The sequence below is a fragment of the Diachasmimorpha longicaudata genome, chromosome 5 (assembly GCF_034640455.1).
Source record: "Diachasmimorpha longicaudata isolate KC_UGA_2023 chromosome 5, iyDiaLong2, whole genome shotgun sequence".
NCBI lineage: Eukaryota > Metazoa > Arthropoda > Insecta > Hymenoptera > Braconidae > Diachasmimorpha > Diachasmimorpha longicaudata.
In genome coordinates, this window is record NC_087229.1 from 9738522 (window position 1) to 9758291 (window position 19770).

General features: G+C 40.0%; 2 protein-coding genes across 5 annotated transcripts in view; both read left to right on the top strand.

Annotated features, from left to right (window-relative positions):
* Positions 1 to 19770, top strand: part of LOC135162281 (neurocalcin homolog) — a 54891-nt gene that overhangs the window by 15420 nt on the left and 19701 nt on the right. The gene's annotated exons all lie outside the window — the stretch shown is intronic.
* The window catches only part of LOC135162282 (neuronal calcium sensor 2), a 46877-nt gene that overhangs the window by 15254 nt on the left and 11853 nt on the right, over positions 1 to 19770 (top strand). For 3 of the 4 annotated variants that reach the window (XM_064120544.1, XM_064120547.1, XM_064120546.1), the window contains 2 exons: positions 12445 to 12563; positions 17000 to 17143. In XM_064120544.1, the coding sequence (XP_063976614.1) occupies positions 12453 to 12563; positions 17000 to 17143 (255 nt within the window). In that variant the 5' untranslated portion in view covers positions 12445 to 12452. Of the gene's footprint in view, positions 1 to 7440; positions 8152 to 12444; positions 12564 to 16999; positions 17144 to 19770 lie in introns of those variants that run through there. The other variant, XM_064120545.1, reaches the window with a different exon arrangement.

The following is a 19770-nucleotide window of genomic DNA, read 5'->3' on the forward strand; positions in this document are numbered from 1 at the left end:
AAAGCTCGTGACATTTGGTTCCATCAGCTGTAATTGATGACGAGAAGGTGGAAATTGCTTTGATCAATTAAACATTTTTGATTGCATCATGAAAGCAGTTCAGTTTTCATCACAGAACAGTTAATTCATCGCGACTTCCTGTAAAATCGTTAATTTATTCTCAAAAAGACACTTACCGAAACTTTCATCGGACCCCACTGTCACTTAATTACACCTAAAAAGACATTCAAAGTACCATGAGTACCTAAGTGAGACTGTGAATGTCACCTGAGTGCAAAAGTTTATGCTAATAGCAAGTTTGCCCTAATCTACTGAATGAAAACTGCAATATCGTCGTGAAGATTTTTTTTTGCTTTCCTTCAGCCGTTGAGGAACTGCAAAATGGAGGAGAATAATTCATAAATAACGCCCTAGTCCGTGAAATTGGTCTGGAAATGTTTCAATCCACAAGTCGGATTCAACCTTTCTCCTTTTATTGTCAAACCAATATACATTCGATTTTTTTAGCTGCTGTATACTACACCCTTTTTTACACAGCTTGGCATTGGAATCGTGTTGTCCAAATGGATGTTTTTTGTTTGAATATTTTTTTTTCCGGCTGATCGGTGTATTCGATGTGTCAGGGATTGACGGATCGTTTCTGGGGAACTTTGCACTTCTATTCGGTTTGATGCCGCACCTATGTACAAATAGAACACCCGGCATTTATGGGACTTAGACTCGTTATCTGATTCATACGATTTTCATTATTTTTTTTCAGTGGTGAATTGACATGAATTATTGATGTCTGGACGTTTAGGTTTATCGATCCTGGAACTTCTGTTTTCCATTTCCCATCTGTTGTAGATTAGCTTGAAAAACGGGACGGCATTATTTGAGAAAGGAAAAGCACATGGAGCAAAACATTCGATGAAAATTCCGCAACTTTTTTGTAATTTCAGGGGAAAATCCCATGAGATTATGAAAAACACAGATAGTCCCTAGAATTTTTGCTGACCTTCAATTTCTATCCAAAATTGCCAAAGCCTTCAAAGAAATTGCGTAACTAGAAATATTCCTTTTTTTCATTCCACGATTATTTCCAAAATTTTTTTTCTCTCCATTTCATTCATTAATTTTTTGTCTATCAACAGAATAATCTCTATCTCATAGATCTAACGATGTTTTCGTTCATTATGTGGGACTATTCATCCCTTATTCTCCTCGACTCCCAAAACTCTCATTAAGAGAAAATGCTAAGAAAAAGAAACGAGAAAAAAAGCTTCGATATAAGAAAAAAGCCAACACCGTAAGACGCTAATTTCCGCGGTGGCTACCTTGGGTAAAGGTCGATCGTCCATCAGGGATTTTCTGCAAAAGAAAAAAAAAATATTAAAGAGGAAGAAATCTAGGGATCGTAACAGATAGGACGAGACTCCCGACCGTAAACGTTTCGGATTCATTCGGACAGTCGTTTCCACTCACACTGTGTGTTGAGTAAGGAGAGAGGATCAGAGCTCCGGGAGATACAGACAAAAGATAACTATCCAGGGAGGGGGTTGATGGCGAGAGGGCAGAGGGTTGAGCGCTGGTGGAGTAGGACAAGGGGTGGGAAAATTCGCACAAGATGGAGAGGAGTAATGCTATTGCGGGTATTGCCGTTGGGGTATCCTCAGGCGGTTCCATATCTCCGAGATGACGTAGCTGAAGTTGTGGAGTGAAGTTATAACCATGAAGGTAGAACACACGATCGTTTGTATTTTTCTTACGATAGTTCCTAGCTTTTAATAATTCACTTAGATTAGTTAATTTTTCTCCGCGAGTTGAGGAAAGTTTATCTTGAGATTTTGCTTACATTCGAGCTTCTGATCCTCAGAAACTAACTAATTAACTGTTCAATAATTCACAGAAATTATTATCATCTGATAATTTTCTCTTCGCTTATACATCCTATCCTATTTTGAAAATCACACTTCACAATCATTGCTCATCCCCTACTCCCGAATCCTCATCAAACAAACTCTCCCTCTCTCCCAATTCAATATTTGATTTTCCCCAAATGAATTATCCGAATAAATCCCGTCGATAATCGCATCAATCACAATACATCCCCTAGTGAATTTCTCCGAATGAATATAGGTCACCCTGGATTTAATCCTCCGTAATAATTAATCATCGATTATCTCATTAGTCATTTAGATAAATTAACGCTTGAACGTCTCCAACACTGTAATCAACATAATCAGCATCACTAGTTTCTCCAACTCCTGGTGACACAGAGTTTCACGGTATAATAACCAAACATTGTCGGATTGATTGATGATCTTGAAATTCACTGAAGGATTTATCCTGAAATCAATCGGTCCTAGAATGTCTGACACCAATGATTCCTCAATCACTTCTCATTGTTCCATGAAAATTAGTTTTGCTGTCGACACATGATCGAACGCACTGTCCCTCTCGCAATTCAACTGGATTTTCCCCAAAAACATATCATTGACAATCACGTCAATCACAAAATGTCCCCCTCTCCACCAGTGAATTCTCCAAAATAATTACCCGTCACCCTGAAATTAATTCCCAGTAATAATTAATCAGAGATTATCCCATTAGTCATTTAGATAAATTAACGCTTGAGCATCACTAATTCCGTAATCCACCTAATCAACATCACTGCTTTCTCCAACTCCTGGAGGCACAAAGTTTTGAGGGTAAAGTACTCACACATCGTCACACACAAGTAACAAGACTAACGTACAAAATGTCTAGTTTATCGGACGGAAATACGAGTGTGAGTTTCCCGTTCTCCTCGAGGTTTTGTACTTCGTAGTGTGTCGAGAATATTTCTCGTTGTAGCTGTAGACGTGGCCGTATTATCCTGTCTCTTGACATACCCATTGCCATTCTCAGGACCAAAATGGAGAAGGGGTAGAGACAGTGGCTCTAGTGCCAAGGCTTCCATTGTTATCCCTACTTCATGCCACGTCATCGACTACTCCACCAAGAAGTGGTTAACAATGTATCTCAACAACAATTCTCTCTTTCATCGCACGCATTTACCACCTCCAGAGGACGGTAATTGCTACAGCATATACACATCAACTGTCCAATAGTATAGAATATTCGAGTTGACGCCCAGACATCGCTTGAGAGTTTCGTTGAAAACTTTGCACGAGCTAAATGAGAGGTATAAATATTGATACATGTCATGAGCGAATATTCACGGTGATTGCGTTCAGCTCAACTTGTTGGATAAGTTAAATATGGCGGGGATGGGTGAGCCCAGGGAGTCACCTAACTGGTGACAATTTTGAAAGTTGAGAATATTTTTATTGATGTCAATTCATTTGGGTCATTCGAGGCCAATTATTTTCTGATAACAATTGATCGGGGAAATTAGTAAAATTGTCGTGAGACTGATTGTGCCATGTGCTGTTGACAGAATTTACTTGGCAATAATATTCAAGAAGGAAGATAAGAATTAGGGCTGCAGCAGTGTTGAGACAATGTTGGGGAAATGTTCAATCCAGTTGAGATTATTATCACGGAATGTCTTGACTATTTCTACGAAAGTAATTCCCCACTTGTTTTTCATTGTCAGGGTACTTTTGTAGACCGTAAAAATTCATGAGATTCATCCGAATTGGATCACTCAGGAGATTCGGCGATTAGAGACGGCTCGCTTCACCCCACTCTCTCCTATGAGTTTTCATTTACTGCAGCAGTAATCAGTTACAGGCAATTGAAGTTTATGCTGTGTTGGATTACGTGAGGTTTTCCTGAAATACTTTGACATTTTCCGCCAGTCTTGTCTATTGGTGCAGTAATTTTCACGAGTGAAGTTGGATTGTTCTCAAGCTGCGGCAAAGAAGCTTTTCGTTCAAAAGCTCAGCTCAGGATTTTTCCTTCTGACTGGCCAGCGACTGCCGAGGAAAAAGTTCAATTTTTGTCTTTCACTAATGATCAGGACTGTTCTTATAATATTGACCCTTTAACATACGCAATATTTTTTTACGTAGATTTTTGCTCACTCCAGGGCCATTGGAATTTTCATAAACATTTATATCTGATAACCATTATTTAAAATCGTATATGAAAATCGACAAATTGATAGGAAGATTGAAATTGAAATATTCCATGAAAAATGAGAGAAAATATCGAAAAATATTGACACTTGTTTAATCACCATTTATCGGTTATTTTTTTTTACTTTTAATAACATCTATTCGGAATCGACGGCAACTGGTAGGGGAAATGGACATGACAATAGTGACAATAGTTCTGGCTCTCACTCCACTCGTCTCCTACTTCTCACGTAATCGTACAATGTTGCCGCGAGTATTTTCAAACTGATCAATTGAAAAACAGTTTATTCATACTCTTCTGTAATTCATCTGAATTATTCACACACGAACACATTGATCTTTCGAAGTACGAACCAATACACAGTAATTTTTTTCGCTGTTCACTATCTCCCTTAGTTTCGCAAACATCATCGAAAAGCTAAATCGATTAAAACCATTTCACTGCTGCGATACGGAATTATTTTACTTGCGAAAGTCCTCAATGACCCGAGTCTCGAGAGAACTACTTTGAGAACTTCTCAGGGACGCGTGCAAAACCGACACAAAGTTCTTGTTATTGTACGAAAGATTCACATCCCTCTTGATTGAAGAATAATACCACACGTTCAGGTACTACTAAAAAATTATTGTTTCTAAATTGAAAGTGGAGTGCTGCAATATTTTCAACTGCTGAATGAGAATTTTCCAAAGACAATAAGAAAGCACTCAGACAAGTTGTACTTGGAATGCATCGTAATAATACAAAAATATTGGATTCCACGGTAGTCCCCGAAAATTAAGAATAATAGCCCTTAGTCTGCCAATTTTTCTTTCTCTTTGAACTTTTTTCGAAGTTATCCCACGAATCCCAGGCAACGGGGTATTTGTTAAAAAAAAAATTTTCAAGATAATGTACAGGGGTATTCAAGCCTGATTACTCGAGGATAAATCGTTGTACTGAAGAGGCTTGGGATTAAAACTGTTCCCATTTTTTTTTCACCCCCTTTCTTCTCGTTCCTCTGATTCGTAATTCAGGGAAAAGCTTAACTCCAGCGCTCGGCCCCTGGAGTTTTCGGGGAGAATGGGGGAATTGCTCTCCCGGTAATGCCTTTGGTTTCTAATAAGACGTCAGAAATCCAAGGGTGAAATGAAATTTTTTTTTTCCCTCACCTTTTTCTCCTTCGTTGTTATCATTTCGCCCCCTTTTTTTTTCCCAGTGCCCTGCATGATCTTTACGGAGAAATATCTCGTTGTGGAACGGAACACGTGGGATGGAGAAATTTCTGTCCCTCGAGTGAGGAAAAAGTTTGCGGAATGACTGTATATGAAAGTGGGAGGGACAGAGAAAAGATCGGGGCAATTTTCTTTACCCAGAACTCGCTGGATTGAGCGTGCAACTCTCTTTATCTCAAGGTGATGTTTTTTTACTTCCACTTGGTGCCGACATCCATTACCACTAAAGGATCAACAATGGAGTACTCTATCCCGTGAAGATGAGTCTCTCAACATTTATTCCAACGGTAAATTCAGGATTTTATCGGATCCTTCAGGGAATATTGAGAAACAGTTGCTGAGAAATTTTTTATTTCATTATTCTCGGATATAATTAATTTCGATTTATTCATCAAGACCGGAAATCCCCGATTCTCACCTCACTTCGATCGGTAAATTTTCCCCAACGCTCTTTTCCGAACTCGCGACAAAATAAACTCTTCTGATCTCCGATATTTTCCGCTAAATCGTTCGATCATTCTCCAGCAACAAATGTATCAATAAAATTTTGTTATCATCGCTTCAATGATTCTCACTCAATATCTCTCGATTCGTTCGTAAAACTCGAACTTCCGATAAAATAAGCAGTACAAAAGACCAATAAATAACTCCAGTGGAAGATATAAATCTTTCTCAATTCGTCGGATTAAACTCTGCCTTTTCTACTTGAGATCACCCCACGTAGCCACGTATTGCGCCTTCTCCACTGTTCCCTCTCCCTTCGATCTACAATTTCCTCAAGAGCACGCAAATTTATTGCTTCGTAAATACGTTTCCAATTCTCGATTCTTTCATACGGTGTTGTCTATCATCTGACCTATATTTCAACGGACTCGAAACGGAAATAACGAGGAAAGAAAGCAGAAATGAAGTTTCATTTTTTTTTTTTTCGGTAATTCTCCTCTCTTCATATCTTCGTCCCTTCACTTCGTTCTCACACCATACCCGACAATTCTAATCCTTTCAGAGATATCAAGCCACCAAGTAGATACGCGATACTCTGTCTCCGTTCTATTTTTGTTGCTGTCGTTTGTTGAATGTTTGCCTCGAGGGAAGGAAGATTGGAAAGGTCATCCCGCACCCTGCAAACTAATAATTTTTCTCGGATCTTTATTACCTCCTATATCTTCATGGAGAGGCGGGTAAAAAGGTTTAAAGAGATCCGAAGCATTTCCTGTTCGATTTCCGGGAGTTTTTTTTTATTGAGTGAATCGGGTATTTTGAGAGATAAGAGCTCCTCAGGGGGATTACATCGCATAATCATGATTATAGGAGTTTTTTTTACATGCAGCGAATTTATTATTTTAATTCAGAAAAAACTGATGCGGTTTTTTGATGATTTATGGGGACATTAAATAATTGCGGTGGATTATTAAAAATTTATGATTTCATGTGATCAATCTGAACCATAAATTACAGTGTAACAATTATGGAAAAAAATAATGAAGTGGGGGAACAATGCTCAGTAATTACCCTTTAAATTGAAAATTATAATTAATATTAATACATAAATTAATACAGGATGATAAAATTTGAATTTTTCATTAAATATCTTGTTCCCCCTTGAAAATTCAAGTAACCGACCGACCAGTCTTTTTCTGTCTTTAAAAAATAGATCTTTCCCTCAAATTTCCCCAGAGTCTTCAACCCTTTTTCCCCTTAAATCGAATTGACGATAGTTCCCCTTAAAATTCACTCGAAATTACTTCATGCCGAATAATCACTGATTTCTCGCCTTCGAATATCTCCAATAATTCCTCAATCCACCCACCTCGACTTACCATTCCACCCTCGAATTATTCAAACCTCCGATGATTTCCTCCTCCTCCTCCCACCCCAAACCCATCGCATTGATAAACGAACATCTCCCCGATGTATGACAGGCCCATACGTAACATGGATGGCGTCGTGAGTCGCCACTTACCCACACAGAGTCGATCCCATCACCCACAAGGAGGTGGAAAGTCTATATCGTGGAAGCGTCGGCCTGGCGGCGGTGGTGGCATTGGGCGCCTGTCGTTTAGCACGCAGGATCAGCACCGGTGGTAGGAGAAAAATGAGAGAACGATGGAGGGGGGGGGAGGGGGCGGTGGTGGTGGTGAGAGAGGTTACAAGCAGTGTGCCAGTGAGAAAAGAGACTCCAGTGTAGTTGTGCCCGTCTATCCAGTGGCCTCCTCTATAATTTTGCCCCCGCGTAAGACAACCTGACAGAACGTCCGCGTGTGCTTTCACCAGATTTTGAATAATTAATAAAAATTGTGGGGGGTTAAATGCCGGGGGAAATTGACGAGTGAGGATAGCACTTCGAAGGTCAGATTGTCCACGAGAGCAACACCGTTGACGTCCACCGCTTGACAAAGTGACGGAGAGATAAAAAAAAATAAAAATTATAGGAATTCAGGTGATCAGTGAATGTTGGGGAGGTTTGATGTACCCAAGTCGAACCTGTGATTTATCCCGTGATGATGCGAGGATGGAGGATGTTACTGTGGTAATTCGTAGCGTCGTGCGTTGAAATTATTTCCCTCGTTGGTGACACCAGACTGCAACGTGTGCCGGTGTTTTTAGGATTATATAAATAAATAATAGGTGGAGGATAAATTTTGAAAGAATACAAGTGGTGACTCTCACTCCCGTCTCATCAAAGTAATTGTGTGACGTGACGTATTCGCGCGCTATGTCACGCTAATGCCAAAGTTTATATTTTTTTCATCATTACTGAGCTGTTGATGAACGTTTCAAACGACTCGCTGGTGCTGTTTATTGACGGAGTTTTTTTTTATTAGGGGGGTGTATTGTACTCGTTGTTCAACGGTTTAAGTGAGACTTGAGACAGGTAAGCCAGCATGAAATATAAGTTGACATTCTATCGATCGAATTCGTATATTTTGGGGAATACTGAGAGATGCCCAGAATTTATTCCCATGAAAATTACAATGGACGTTGGTCTCGTCTCGGGGTAGATGAAAAGTGGATGTTTTTTTTGGGGGTGGGCGGAGGGATTGGGATACAACGAGAGACCTGAGATTACCCTCGGTACGGGTGACTGTTTGAATAATATAGGAGGGTTATAACCCGCGCTGAAAACTCGGGGAATTGAATAGAGTTGTATTTTCACTGTATCCAGTGCACTCCGGTCTCCATTTGTACTGCTATTCTGATGGTTTATCTTGGTTTTCCGTTGATACTCGATGACCGACGCTTGATGGGTATGATGAGGGGGTGAAGGCGGTGGATTGGTTCACGATTGGGTATAAACAGGGGAGTTGAGGGGATATTCACTTGGTGTTTTTTTTTTAATGCAGTGCGATAATGGAGGAGGGTGTATGGGGTGGTGTTAATTTAAACGCAATTTGGGAGGTAATTGTTCATGGAGTTCACAGTGGAAATTCCGGATAATCGGATTTTGCGGAAGTTGAACAGGACATTTAACCGAATTTTCAGGAGACTGATAATTTGGAATAATTGTTACTTGAATTTAGAAATTGCTTAATCATTTTTATTATCATGCGGACTTACAGATTGCATCTCCATTGAATGCTTTAGACATTGACTGATTTTTAAAGAAAAAAAAAATTAATACTTTACTATTTATTGAAATTTTATAGGGAATTTTCTTAGTAATTTTCTAATGTACAGAGAAGAGTTCTTTTAAAGTTTTAAAGAACGAAATGAATGGAGAACTTTTTGTTTGGGTTTCTCAAGCTAGGGTCAAAATTAGTGTTCTTTTTCTCAGGGGGAATGTTCCTGCCCTTTTCAGGAGGTCACTTGTGACGATCGATGTCATCAAACTTTCAGAGACTGTCAAATAGAGATTGAGTAACTTTCAGGGTGGATTTGAACTCACAAAATTCAGATTGTGATTCAATTGATAAAAAAATCTCAATGGGGAATAGAGCCCATGGCCCTTCACCTTATTTCATCTACTAATCGACCAGTTGAAATGAAGGATTATTTTGCCGCCCAGTGAATTCTGCTGAAAACCAAAAAAATCGTGAATTAAAGGGTTTGTTGGGTGAGCTCAGAAATCGATGATTTTTTTTTTCAAAATTTTAGGGCAATTTCGTTATTCCCTTCAATAGACTTCCAATATACAATGCTATCAATTTCTCAGTGTGCCCTTTATCTTGGATACACTTGATCGATGGAATGAACTCCGGATTTGGTATCACTCAGGTCACATATCACCATTAACTAAACTTTTGATACAACGGAGAGGTTGTGTAAGTGATCCCCAGTTGATTAATGATGGAGAATTGGTGTCGAAAACATAATCTTTATAAATCTTCGGAAGCCCTCGAAGAAGTTAGATGGCCTGAGTGATATCCCCGTATCGTACCCCAGTACTGCTCTACCCACCGCGACATTGATGACTGGATGTTTTCACAACTTCTTTTTATTAGACTCCCTACACTCACTGCATCGTCTGTTGCTACCTCAAGGCAATTCGACATATTTAGACGACTAATTTGTGACCGGAAGCCGAACAAATTAGCGTGCCGGGGAGCGAGTAAACCGACGTCATGGGGGAGTTATAGCCGCCTGCGTTATTATCCTACCGCCTGTAATTTTCTACACTTGTGCACATGTTTAAATTTTCTTTCTCGGAACAATTTCCAATAATCCCGATTTACCAGTGATTTAACGTAAATGAAAACCAATGCATTGAGGGAAAAGAAATCACGGGGTCGAATGACATTACAAAGATAATTAAATAATCCGAAAAATTGAGCGACAATTATTTCAAATTTTCCACCGCAATGAAAGTTTCTGTCAACTATTCTATAAATTAATATATATTTGTTGAATAGTCGACCCAATGATACACTTTATATCTTAACTTTTGACGCCCCAAAGAACCTTCAAAATATTGCAAAATCGTTAAATATTTCTCTGCCAATTTCAAGTTATTGACTACTAAAACTCTCGTCACCCCATTGTGCCAATGTCGGCCATCAGTAGCTCCGACTACTGTTTCAAATTATTCTTCCTACCATTTAGTGCAATAATTTATTCGTTTTTTTCAACGCTGAAATTGAGTTGACGTGGGAATACATAAATCTGTTGGGAAAATTGCAAAACAACTCGCGCGTGCCTCGGGTCCAAGATTTTCTTTGCATTGGTATCGAGCGGGTCCCGTGCGTGACGCAAGGAATACTGCCCCCCCCCTTCCCCCCCCCATCACTGCTCATACATCTTAAGTCGTTTGTAATAACCCTGGGCAATTAAGTGTCGGGAGGTGTGAGGGGAATGGGGTCTAAACCCGGAGCCACTGTCGTCTTCCTCACGGTTTATGCTTCGTTTTATTTGTTTCTCCGGGATATTGCATATTGGATATTGCTGCGGTTGGGGGTCGTAAAGCATGCAACGGCAACTTGCACCCATGATTGATGGTTTACTAGTTGCAAGATATTCGGGAGCACCGCAGGCTCGCATATTGTGTCCTCGAGAGTTTGTGTCGACCCTGACACGCCTATCGATACTACGAAATCAATTCCTCGCAGGGTCGTTGGACGTTTATTTCGACGGGGTTTTATAAGTGTTGCCAACACTTATAATAATGAATAAATTTTTAATCAATTAATTAATGCAGAATTCAATGAATTTGAAATCAATCATTCACCTCACGTAATGGTGTTGGCGGTGAGATCCATCATAATATAATATTTTCATGGGGCAAATGGCTCTCTAGAAATAATGATGCGACGCACGTGCGCTTGGACGACAATCGTGAGCGCACCGGGTAATTTCCTGTTGCCAGGACACACGCACTAACTATCAAATCGATTCAGTTTGATTTTCAAGTCGAGTCTATTGCCGGCATTACAATCGGACGTCATTTAGAAGTACTCGTGGTCGAGTGATGGCTGGGTAGTTATGCTTTTCATTTTGATACAATCGGTTATACATTACCAATAACCCCGGTGACCCCTCCCCCGGATAATAAGCATCAACAAGTACAAACTTTGCATTGAGTTACGTGCTCAGCCGGTTCTCTGCGGCGTAGAAAATAAATTTTGTTGTCCGGTGTCATGTGTTACTTTCTCCGGACGTACTCCAACTGTTTTCTTTTTCTACTGAGGAATGTTGCAATTTTATATCACGATCTGTGAGCATGTATGGGTACGATTTACCGAGGAATGTTTAAAAGTATCCACGAAGAAGTTTCGGAGAAAATTAGACGAATTAGAGAGAAAAAAAATTCCGCTCTAATCCAATCGGCCATTTCTCGTTATTTGTTTGTGCAAATAATTGAAGGGATTTTCTCTACTGGCGTAATATTCAGGAAGGAATTTAATATTTTTACAGTTTATGATGCGCCTTGAAAAAACTCATTCATCCAACAATTTTTTACGACTCGATCCACTTCACCCCTTAACCCAGCGCCCAATAATTATAATTGTATGAACTCCCGTCCCTGGGGTCCCCAGTGCATGTGAATTATGACGCTCAAGCCTTCCGGGGGTCTCATTTAAATTAATTCCCCGTGAATGTGAAATTACGAGTTGAGGGAAAATAATCTAAAAAAAAATCTCTTATTACCCCCGTGAAATTATGTTCACCACTGGTCTACATACGTAAAAATGGGAGTACGAAAAGCCCCCAGAGGTAACGGAGTGGCCACGCACTACTGCTGACGCAACTCACAACCAACGGCTGATCGCATTTACAACTAAACTACGTGTCGTCTAAAGATGTGAACAAAATGAGGAACGTCGAGTTTTTTTAGCCGTCTGTGTACATGTGTATGTGTTGAGATCGTCAGCACGCTCGGGAGAGCACTTTCCCAAGGGGCAAACAAAAAAAAAAACCTTTCCGAAATTGTGACAACGCGCTGCCAGTTCCTCAGCCCTATCTCATTATGCCGAGAATATGATAAAAACTTGTACGTTACAGTATGCACTTTCCATTCTCATCTCCCTGCTTTGGGATTCTGCACTGATTGAATTTTGCTGGATTTTGTTTTACCGACAATGAGATTCGAAATATAGAGTAATAACTGACAACGGTTTACTCGTTAAATCCGAGAGAGCGAAAATTATTTCATCTCTGTGTTGCATTGCCCCATTAAGATTACGAATGAAAAATGTACAACATCATTAACAATGGTTTCATTATCTTGTTTCAGTATTCATAATGGGTTGCTTCGGTAGCAAAGACAAACTGAGTAAGGAGGACATGGACTTCCTGAAGTCGCATACGAGATACGACGAGGCGACCATCAAAGAGTGGTACAAAGGATTCAAAGTAAGTTTATTTGAAAAATAAAAATGCAAAAACCATAGACTAATTGAAAGAATTAAATTATGCAATATATTTTGATTGCCCGTCGCCCAGTGATGGTTTGAGTGAATTTTCCCGGTGATATAGAGACGAATTAATGTTGGTGGGTTCACTCAGCCCCAAAAAATATGATCAACGTTTGGAATGACAATTTAACGATCAGGATCGTTGGCTTGAGGTTGGTGGGGTAACTCATTAATAAATTAGGTGAGACCTGCGTTTGCGCCTCGCTGTGACCTCCATAAACATATTGATTGTTCTTTATCAAAAAGTGCTGATGAATATCGTATTTACAATGTGCACGAAATGAAGCTAAAAGTAGCGAAAAATTTAATTGAGACGAGTCTCCGGCTGTGTAGATTTTATCAATAGAATATTGTTATTCATCGCTGGGCGTTATTTTTCAAAGAATGATTTTAAAGAATTTTAGAATGTGAGCGGATAATTTATTATAAAATATGAAAATTCAACAGCTGATGAATTGGGAAATGGGAAATCTGACAGGTGAAAGAACTAATGGAAGGTCAATCAGCACAAAGGGCTGGCACCTTTCAATGGTAACAAAGCTCCCGTTCGTAAGCAAAAAAAGGCTGATAAGATTGTTAGTGAGGGTCGGCCTCCTCACCGTTGGCCGACCCTTAAACGAATTTTCCACTAGCAATTATTCCGCTAGTTTCATTTTTACGTACGCCAACGCATCAGAGCTACGTCGTCGTCAATGTCTCGGTGAAAAACATTGCGAGTGGTACGAATCCACCGGATGGATGGTGTTTCCTCTCCCAGGCGATATCTCCGACCGCATATTTCATGTCGAAGTAACCCTGAGACATTTTTCAAATGAGATCACGGATTGATATTGAATGACAGGAAAGTACACGTGGAAATGTAGTTCCTTGGACGGTATATCATTCCCGGATGTTATAAGCTGTTTTCTAGATTTTTTTCTTCATTATTTATGTGCATTTTATGCAGTACGAGGTTATCCATCTTCATCATTCTGCGCGGGTTAGAGAAACGAAGGAAAAATGGATCTTCCTCAGTCGTCAATATCAGTTGCCCGAGTACAACATTTTTTTGTGGATCGAAGAAACAAGAAGTGAACGAAAATGGAGGGGTGGGTTGGGTGGTGGTCGTTGTCTGGAATTTTCTTTTGAAACTTTCCTGACTTTCACATTGCACGTGATCGTCTGGACAGAAGGGGTGGGTTTCCCCGCATTTTTCTTGATCCGTCATATCGCGTATCGGGGACGATCGTCCTCGCGAGCTTCTGAAAACATCGAAAAAGATCTTCGGTTTATCATGTTATTTACATTCCCCCATCTATCATCTACAAAATGATAAATAACATGGGAGAAAAGTGCTAGCTTCGCTTCTTAGAACTTAAAGCCCGGAGTCTCTTAGCGATCGTTCGATATATTGGCCGATTGCCTCTTAAAATCGATTTTCCGATGTTTCCGCGCAGTCAGCTACCGTACACGATGCAAAGAAAATACTTCGGGGGAGGGTGATGCTCGTAGCAGTGGTAGAGGGAAGAAGAAAGTAGAGAAAGACCTCAAGAATGGCCCGGTCATATCTAAGAAGATGAAACTATATTTTTATATTTTTTGCTTCGAAAAAATGAAGCCATTGTATGCACCGAATCTGAAGTTTTTTATTTTATCGCAAGGACAACTAAATTTTGATTTTGGATTTTTGAATCTAAAAATAAATGCGATCGTCTCCGACAGATGGTACTGAACATGGATGGCGCAATGTCGGGTGTTAGTTAGCCACCAGTATTGTTGCGATACAGAAATCAATATATCATAGAATTCGCTTTAAAATACATCACGATAAAAATTGCATTTGAAATTGAATATCTAATCTATTATTTAAAGTACTTTTCCTACGCTGTCACGAAAGCAATTTCCCACTTGTTTCCATTTTTGGAAAAACTATCTAGATCGTCCATCTCGGCATCTCCCGGCCCACCTGATCCCATATCGATATCAGTGTCGAGTTTTTTCTTCTCTTTGCTCTTCAGTACACCCTTTTCCCTCCGTTATTACCCCCCTCGAGCGATCAATATATGCATCCCTGTGTTCTCTCCCTTTTTCTCCCTCTCGCTCTCACTTTACGTACACCTGGAAGGTGTTTTCCTCTTTTTTTTCCAGCGAGTGCGACAGGAAAATAGGGAGGGAGAGCTGGGCTTATCGTTCGGTCTTTTATGTCCTCGCCTTACCTCCACACAACCACGAAAAACACATACCAGTCACTCTTATTTATCGACAAGGTTCGTTTCATCTTACGCATTCTCATTTCTCTTCCTAAAAATAGAGATGATGGTGGAATTCAACGGGATGAAAAATATTTTCGTTACGTGGGTTCACTTAAAATCCGCTGATGGATGTCACCCTGAGCCCTGACGGATTCAGGGATGAAGACGTACGTCTTAATGAACTTCCCACAAAGACAGAAAATTCTTGAATTCCCAAAAAAAGAAAAACGAAATTTCTTCCACTGAAGAAGACGGATTGTGAGCTCAAGAATCACCTCCATTTGAGACGAATATTCTGCACACAAAGAAAATCCGTTTTGCCCCAGTACCTTTGAAATTAAAGAATGCTTAATGTTCTTGGCTGTCCTTTTCTGCTTTTTGTCTCTTCGACTCCGATGGGATCTCTTGCTCTGGCATCTCTCCAATAGAAATAGATGGATACAGATGAAAAACTTTTCATTTCCTAAAATTTATTTTCGTAATGGTACGACACAGCTCGAAGATCGTCGGTGAAAAGCTTTGGACCGTAATTCCGTGACATGATGTGAGTTGAGAAAAAAAAATACTACTTTTTCCCAATGGTATTGTAAAATGGAATCATTTTTCATTTTGTTTGGTCGTTTGCATTTTTATCTTTTGTTACTCTGACTCCGGATGGGATTTTCCATTCTGGCATTATTTCAAAACTAAAAAATTTAATTTTCCTGACTAGCAGAGAGATTCTCACAACTTTTTATATTTAATTTCCTCCGACATTAAGGGCGCCAATCATGTTTTAGTGAACTTTTAAAAATGCAAAGTCCTCTTCTGCAGGATGAGGGAGAATTACCTCTGCGGAGGCACTATATGTTTCACCTGAGAATATTTGATAGAGGGGAGCAAATTTACTTGGGAGAAATTAAGCAAGTTCATGGTGGTAAATGGAACGTTTCTAACAGAAACATTTCCACCGTTGGAAAAAGGTCATTTATTTTGGGGCAATCATTAGTAAAAAAATATATGGGGCATGTGAGAATATTTGATGGAGTGAAACAAATTTAGTGCCAGGAATTTAATCAATGTGGTGGAAGGGAATTCAATGTCAGTAACGAAGTGGTAAAACGAGATAAGTCTTGAACAGCAGATATGCAAAAAGAATTCCAATCACTGGAATTTCTTGACCCAAGTCAAACTATTGGCAAGAATAAATATCGATGAGTGACCTTTTCTACATCAGCGGAATATATAATTTTTCGGGGGAAAAAATAGTTCTCTCTCTTTTACACTATTCGAATGCTCCGATTTTATAATTTTTCGATCCCCAGAGATAACAAACTACTCAGGTAGTTCCCGATATTCAACTCGTGCAGTTTTATATTGCAGAAACACAAAAACCCGTGTTTAAAGCCAATACTGGAAAAGGACGGGGTTCACGGCTGGCGTTTTGCATGATGCCGTATGATACATTTATAATTCTCCGTGGGGTGGGCTTTTTTTTCTCCTTATACACCCGGGTCTTGCCGTTTTTTTCATCGCAGTGAAGCACGCGAGTACGAACCATGAGCACTAACCAACCCCAACTTCAGACTTGATGCTACAACTACTCATTTTGCTGCATATCTCACGCGAGATTAATCCATACCGAAAAACAATTTCCGCTGAAGTACGTGATGATAATGATGATCGCAAATGTTGCTATCAAAAAGCCGGAGAAATATCAGTGCAGATATGTTCGTTCGTTGCTTCGTAAATAATAGGGGTAGGACAGGCGACCAATTGATAACTTCACTGGAAATTCATCCCCAACGTTCACTCTCATCCAGAAGCCATTGTTCTTGTCCATGAATCCATGCAACGATATTTCATAATGTTTTTTTTTCTTCTCAAGGATTCGAGTGTCGAGACGAGTCTAGTACACCTGAGGCAAAGCTGGGCTATTTTGAAATGTTTGAAATGAATGTAGGTCAGGCTAAAGTGCACCGCGAGCCTTCGTCCATTACGTTGGCACACGAGTTAAAGAGGAAAAAAAAAAGTCAGCGAGTAAAAAATCTCCGCGAGTCATTTAACAGACAAAAAATTCCCCCTGACCAATCAATGATAGCCTTCAACCACAGTAATTGATCCTTTGAACATGACTAACACGTGTCCATTCTCATTGTTGCAGCAAGACTGTCCTAATGGTAGGCTGACGCCCGCCAAATTCGTCGACATGTACAAAATGTTTTTCCCGTCCGGTAATGCTGAAGAATTCTGCGACCACGTCTTCCGGACATTTGACATGGACAAGAACGGATACATCGACTTTAAGGTGAGTTTTCTCTGAATTCAAAAATTCAGTTTGAATATTTTTCCTGCTATGAGATGCAGAAGGAAGGAATGTAGGAATCCTTACACCGATGAGAAGAGTCGGAAGGAACATTCTTCGACACAAATCCTTTTCTCAAACCCGGGAATATTGCCAAAAAATCGAGGGGGATAGCGTCGTGCAAGACGAAATATCCGAGTAAATCCCATCCTCAACATTCATTCTTCCACCGCTTTTCGGTTTTTGTTGACATGGAAAATAATCACCCTGTTGTTTGCAGTGGTGACGGGTAAAGCTGACGCTGAGGAATAGGACTTTACGTCGTTCTTTGTCATTAACATTTCGCTAGAGTCTATTTGGAGAATTGAACTTTTTATGAATATCTCAGAATCTAGAGAAAATCTATCAAAATTTTTATTAATAGAATAACATAAAAGCTCAGAGAATGACTCAAACGATGGATTTCTACATGGAAAATATTTATTTAGAGTCTGGAAATTGTTTCGTTGACCCAAATACTGCTTCCAATCTCAGATTCATTAATCGTTAACAGGTCAACTAGATCTGCATGTATTCATGAAAATAATGAAAGACTCGAATAGTGGAATTCTTTGATGCGAATTGAACTCTTCCCTCGAGTGGAAACAACTCTAGATTGGAAAGTGTGATATACCTGAAATTTCCGAATACAGTCGAACCATGAAGACCTGAATTTCCTTCATCTCTTGTCAACATTCTTCAGATCGTGAGAATAAATTAAAAATTTGCCAGTCTCTCCAATACGAAAGAGATGTTTATCCATCTCTTCATCTAAAATCGGGACAAATTTTCTTCAGCTCAGACGTTTATTAGTGTCTGCAAAATGTCTAAAGAAGACATGTGAAATTACGGCCTTCGATTTTCCTGTGCAAGGGGATATTTAAACCCACAGCCTTCAGATTACCTCCATTGGGTTCAACCAACCGTGGAAAAGGGGCAATATATTTTTCAACCCACGATATTCGTACCAATCATCCAGACTGACGAAAAAACTTCACAATGGAGTGCTTTCCTCACGTTTTCCCTGGAATAAAAATAAAAATAATGAAGAAACCATTCTGGCAATCGTTAACGTCTCCCTCCCCCCAGTTTGAACTCAATTTTTCTTCTCCATGAGTAACAATAAAGCAAAAAAAAAAAAATCCACCCACAGTTGGCCAGTGAAAGAAGCCCTCACCATCTCCCCCCCATTTTCCACCCCATAAGCGTCACTCGCCTTTCGACACTCGTGACGCGGAAGAAGGCGACTACAATAAGAGGCCTTTGTCTCATCAGCCATGCCAACCGAGTCGACCCACCGTTTCACCTATATGACGATGAGTGTCCTGGACGTGCTACAGAGGTAAAAGGCATCAGTCGTTTCTCATTGTTGTCACAGGTTGCGAGAAACCTCGACAAAACGAAATACATCAACAAACGAGCTCTACCTCACTCAACCCTCGCCTCGTTGGCTGACATACACCTGCTGATTGGCCACAATATACGGTAGAGTGGTTCACCTGGAAAATACGGCTCTCGATAAATAAGATATATTGCCAAGACTGTTGCCACGCCCGTCTTTCAAACTCACCCACTATTACCACGTTGTCTCTGGCAACCGCTCGTAAGCCTCACCTACTCCAGAGACACTTAAACAATACACCGTTTGTCTTACGAAATTGTGTAATTCCCCCGATTCGACACACCCAACAAAACTGCCAATACAAGTTACGCCTGACATCGCAACATCGCAAGCTAGAGTCGGTGAGAATCGATCCAAGATTCATTGGCTATATCTTTGGATGGAACAGTTGGTCCTCAGCAGGAGAAAGTATTACTTCTGTCATTGGTCAGCACCTGGTTGGGATTTTCATCCTTTCTTCGATTGACTTTACGAGGACTAATCACTCAGTCGGTGGAATAAATCCTTCACGACTCGCCCATAATGTACACCTGTGGGTGCCATCGATTATTCAGAAATTTTTTTTTTATTTTATCTGTCGGAGACTGAGGGGAGCTCTCACTTTACATAAAGGTAAAAGCACTGTGAGGTTTTCTCCATAACCTGGAGATTGTTAGAGCCAGTGGATCATATTACAGACGGGCTGGAGTCACAGGCTTTTGTGCTTTAGAGAGGAGATGGAGAAGACAATAGCAAGAAGAGGAGAGTTTACTGCGCTGCATCACAGGGTAGAGGTGGACAGAATCGATTTGATAAAATTTACTTCCAAAGTTATGGGACAGAGAAGTTGGTACTGTGTCTAAAAAGGATTATTCCTGTCATTGGGCAGCATCTATTAGTCATCTCCATTTTTCCTTCAATCGATTTTACGGGGATTAATCATTCGGCCGATTGAATAAATTCTTTACGCCTCACCTATAATGTACACCTGTGGTTGCCATCGATTATTCGCGATAAAATTTTTTATTTCACCTACCAATGACTGGGCACAGCCCTCACTTTGCATAAAGAAAAAAGTACAGTGAGGATTATTAGAATGGTTGAGTCCCAGCAGTAAAAGGGGAAAAAATGGTCGCAACAGAGTTACAATCTCCCGTGTTTCAGAGAGAAAACGCAGGAAACAAGAACATGAACAAAGGAGTTGGCCGCC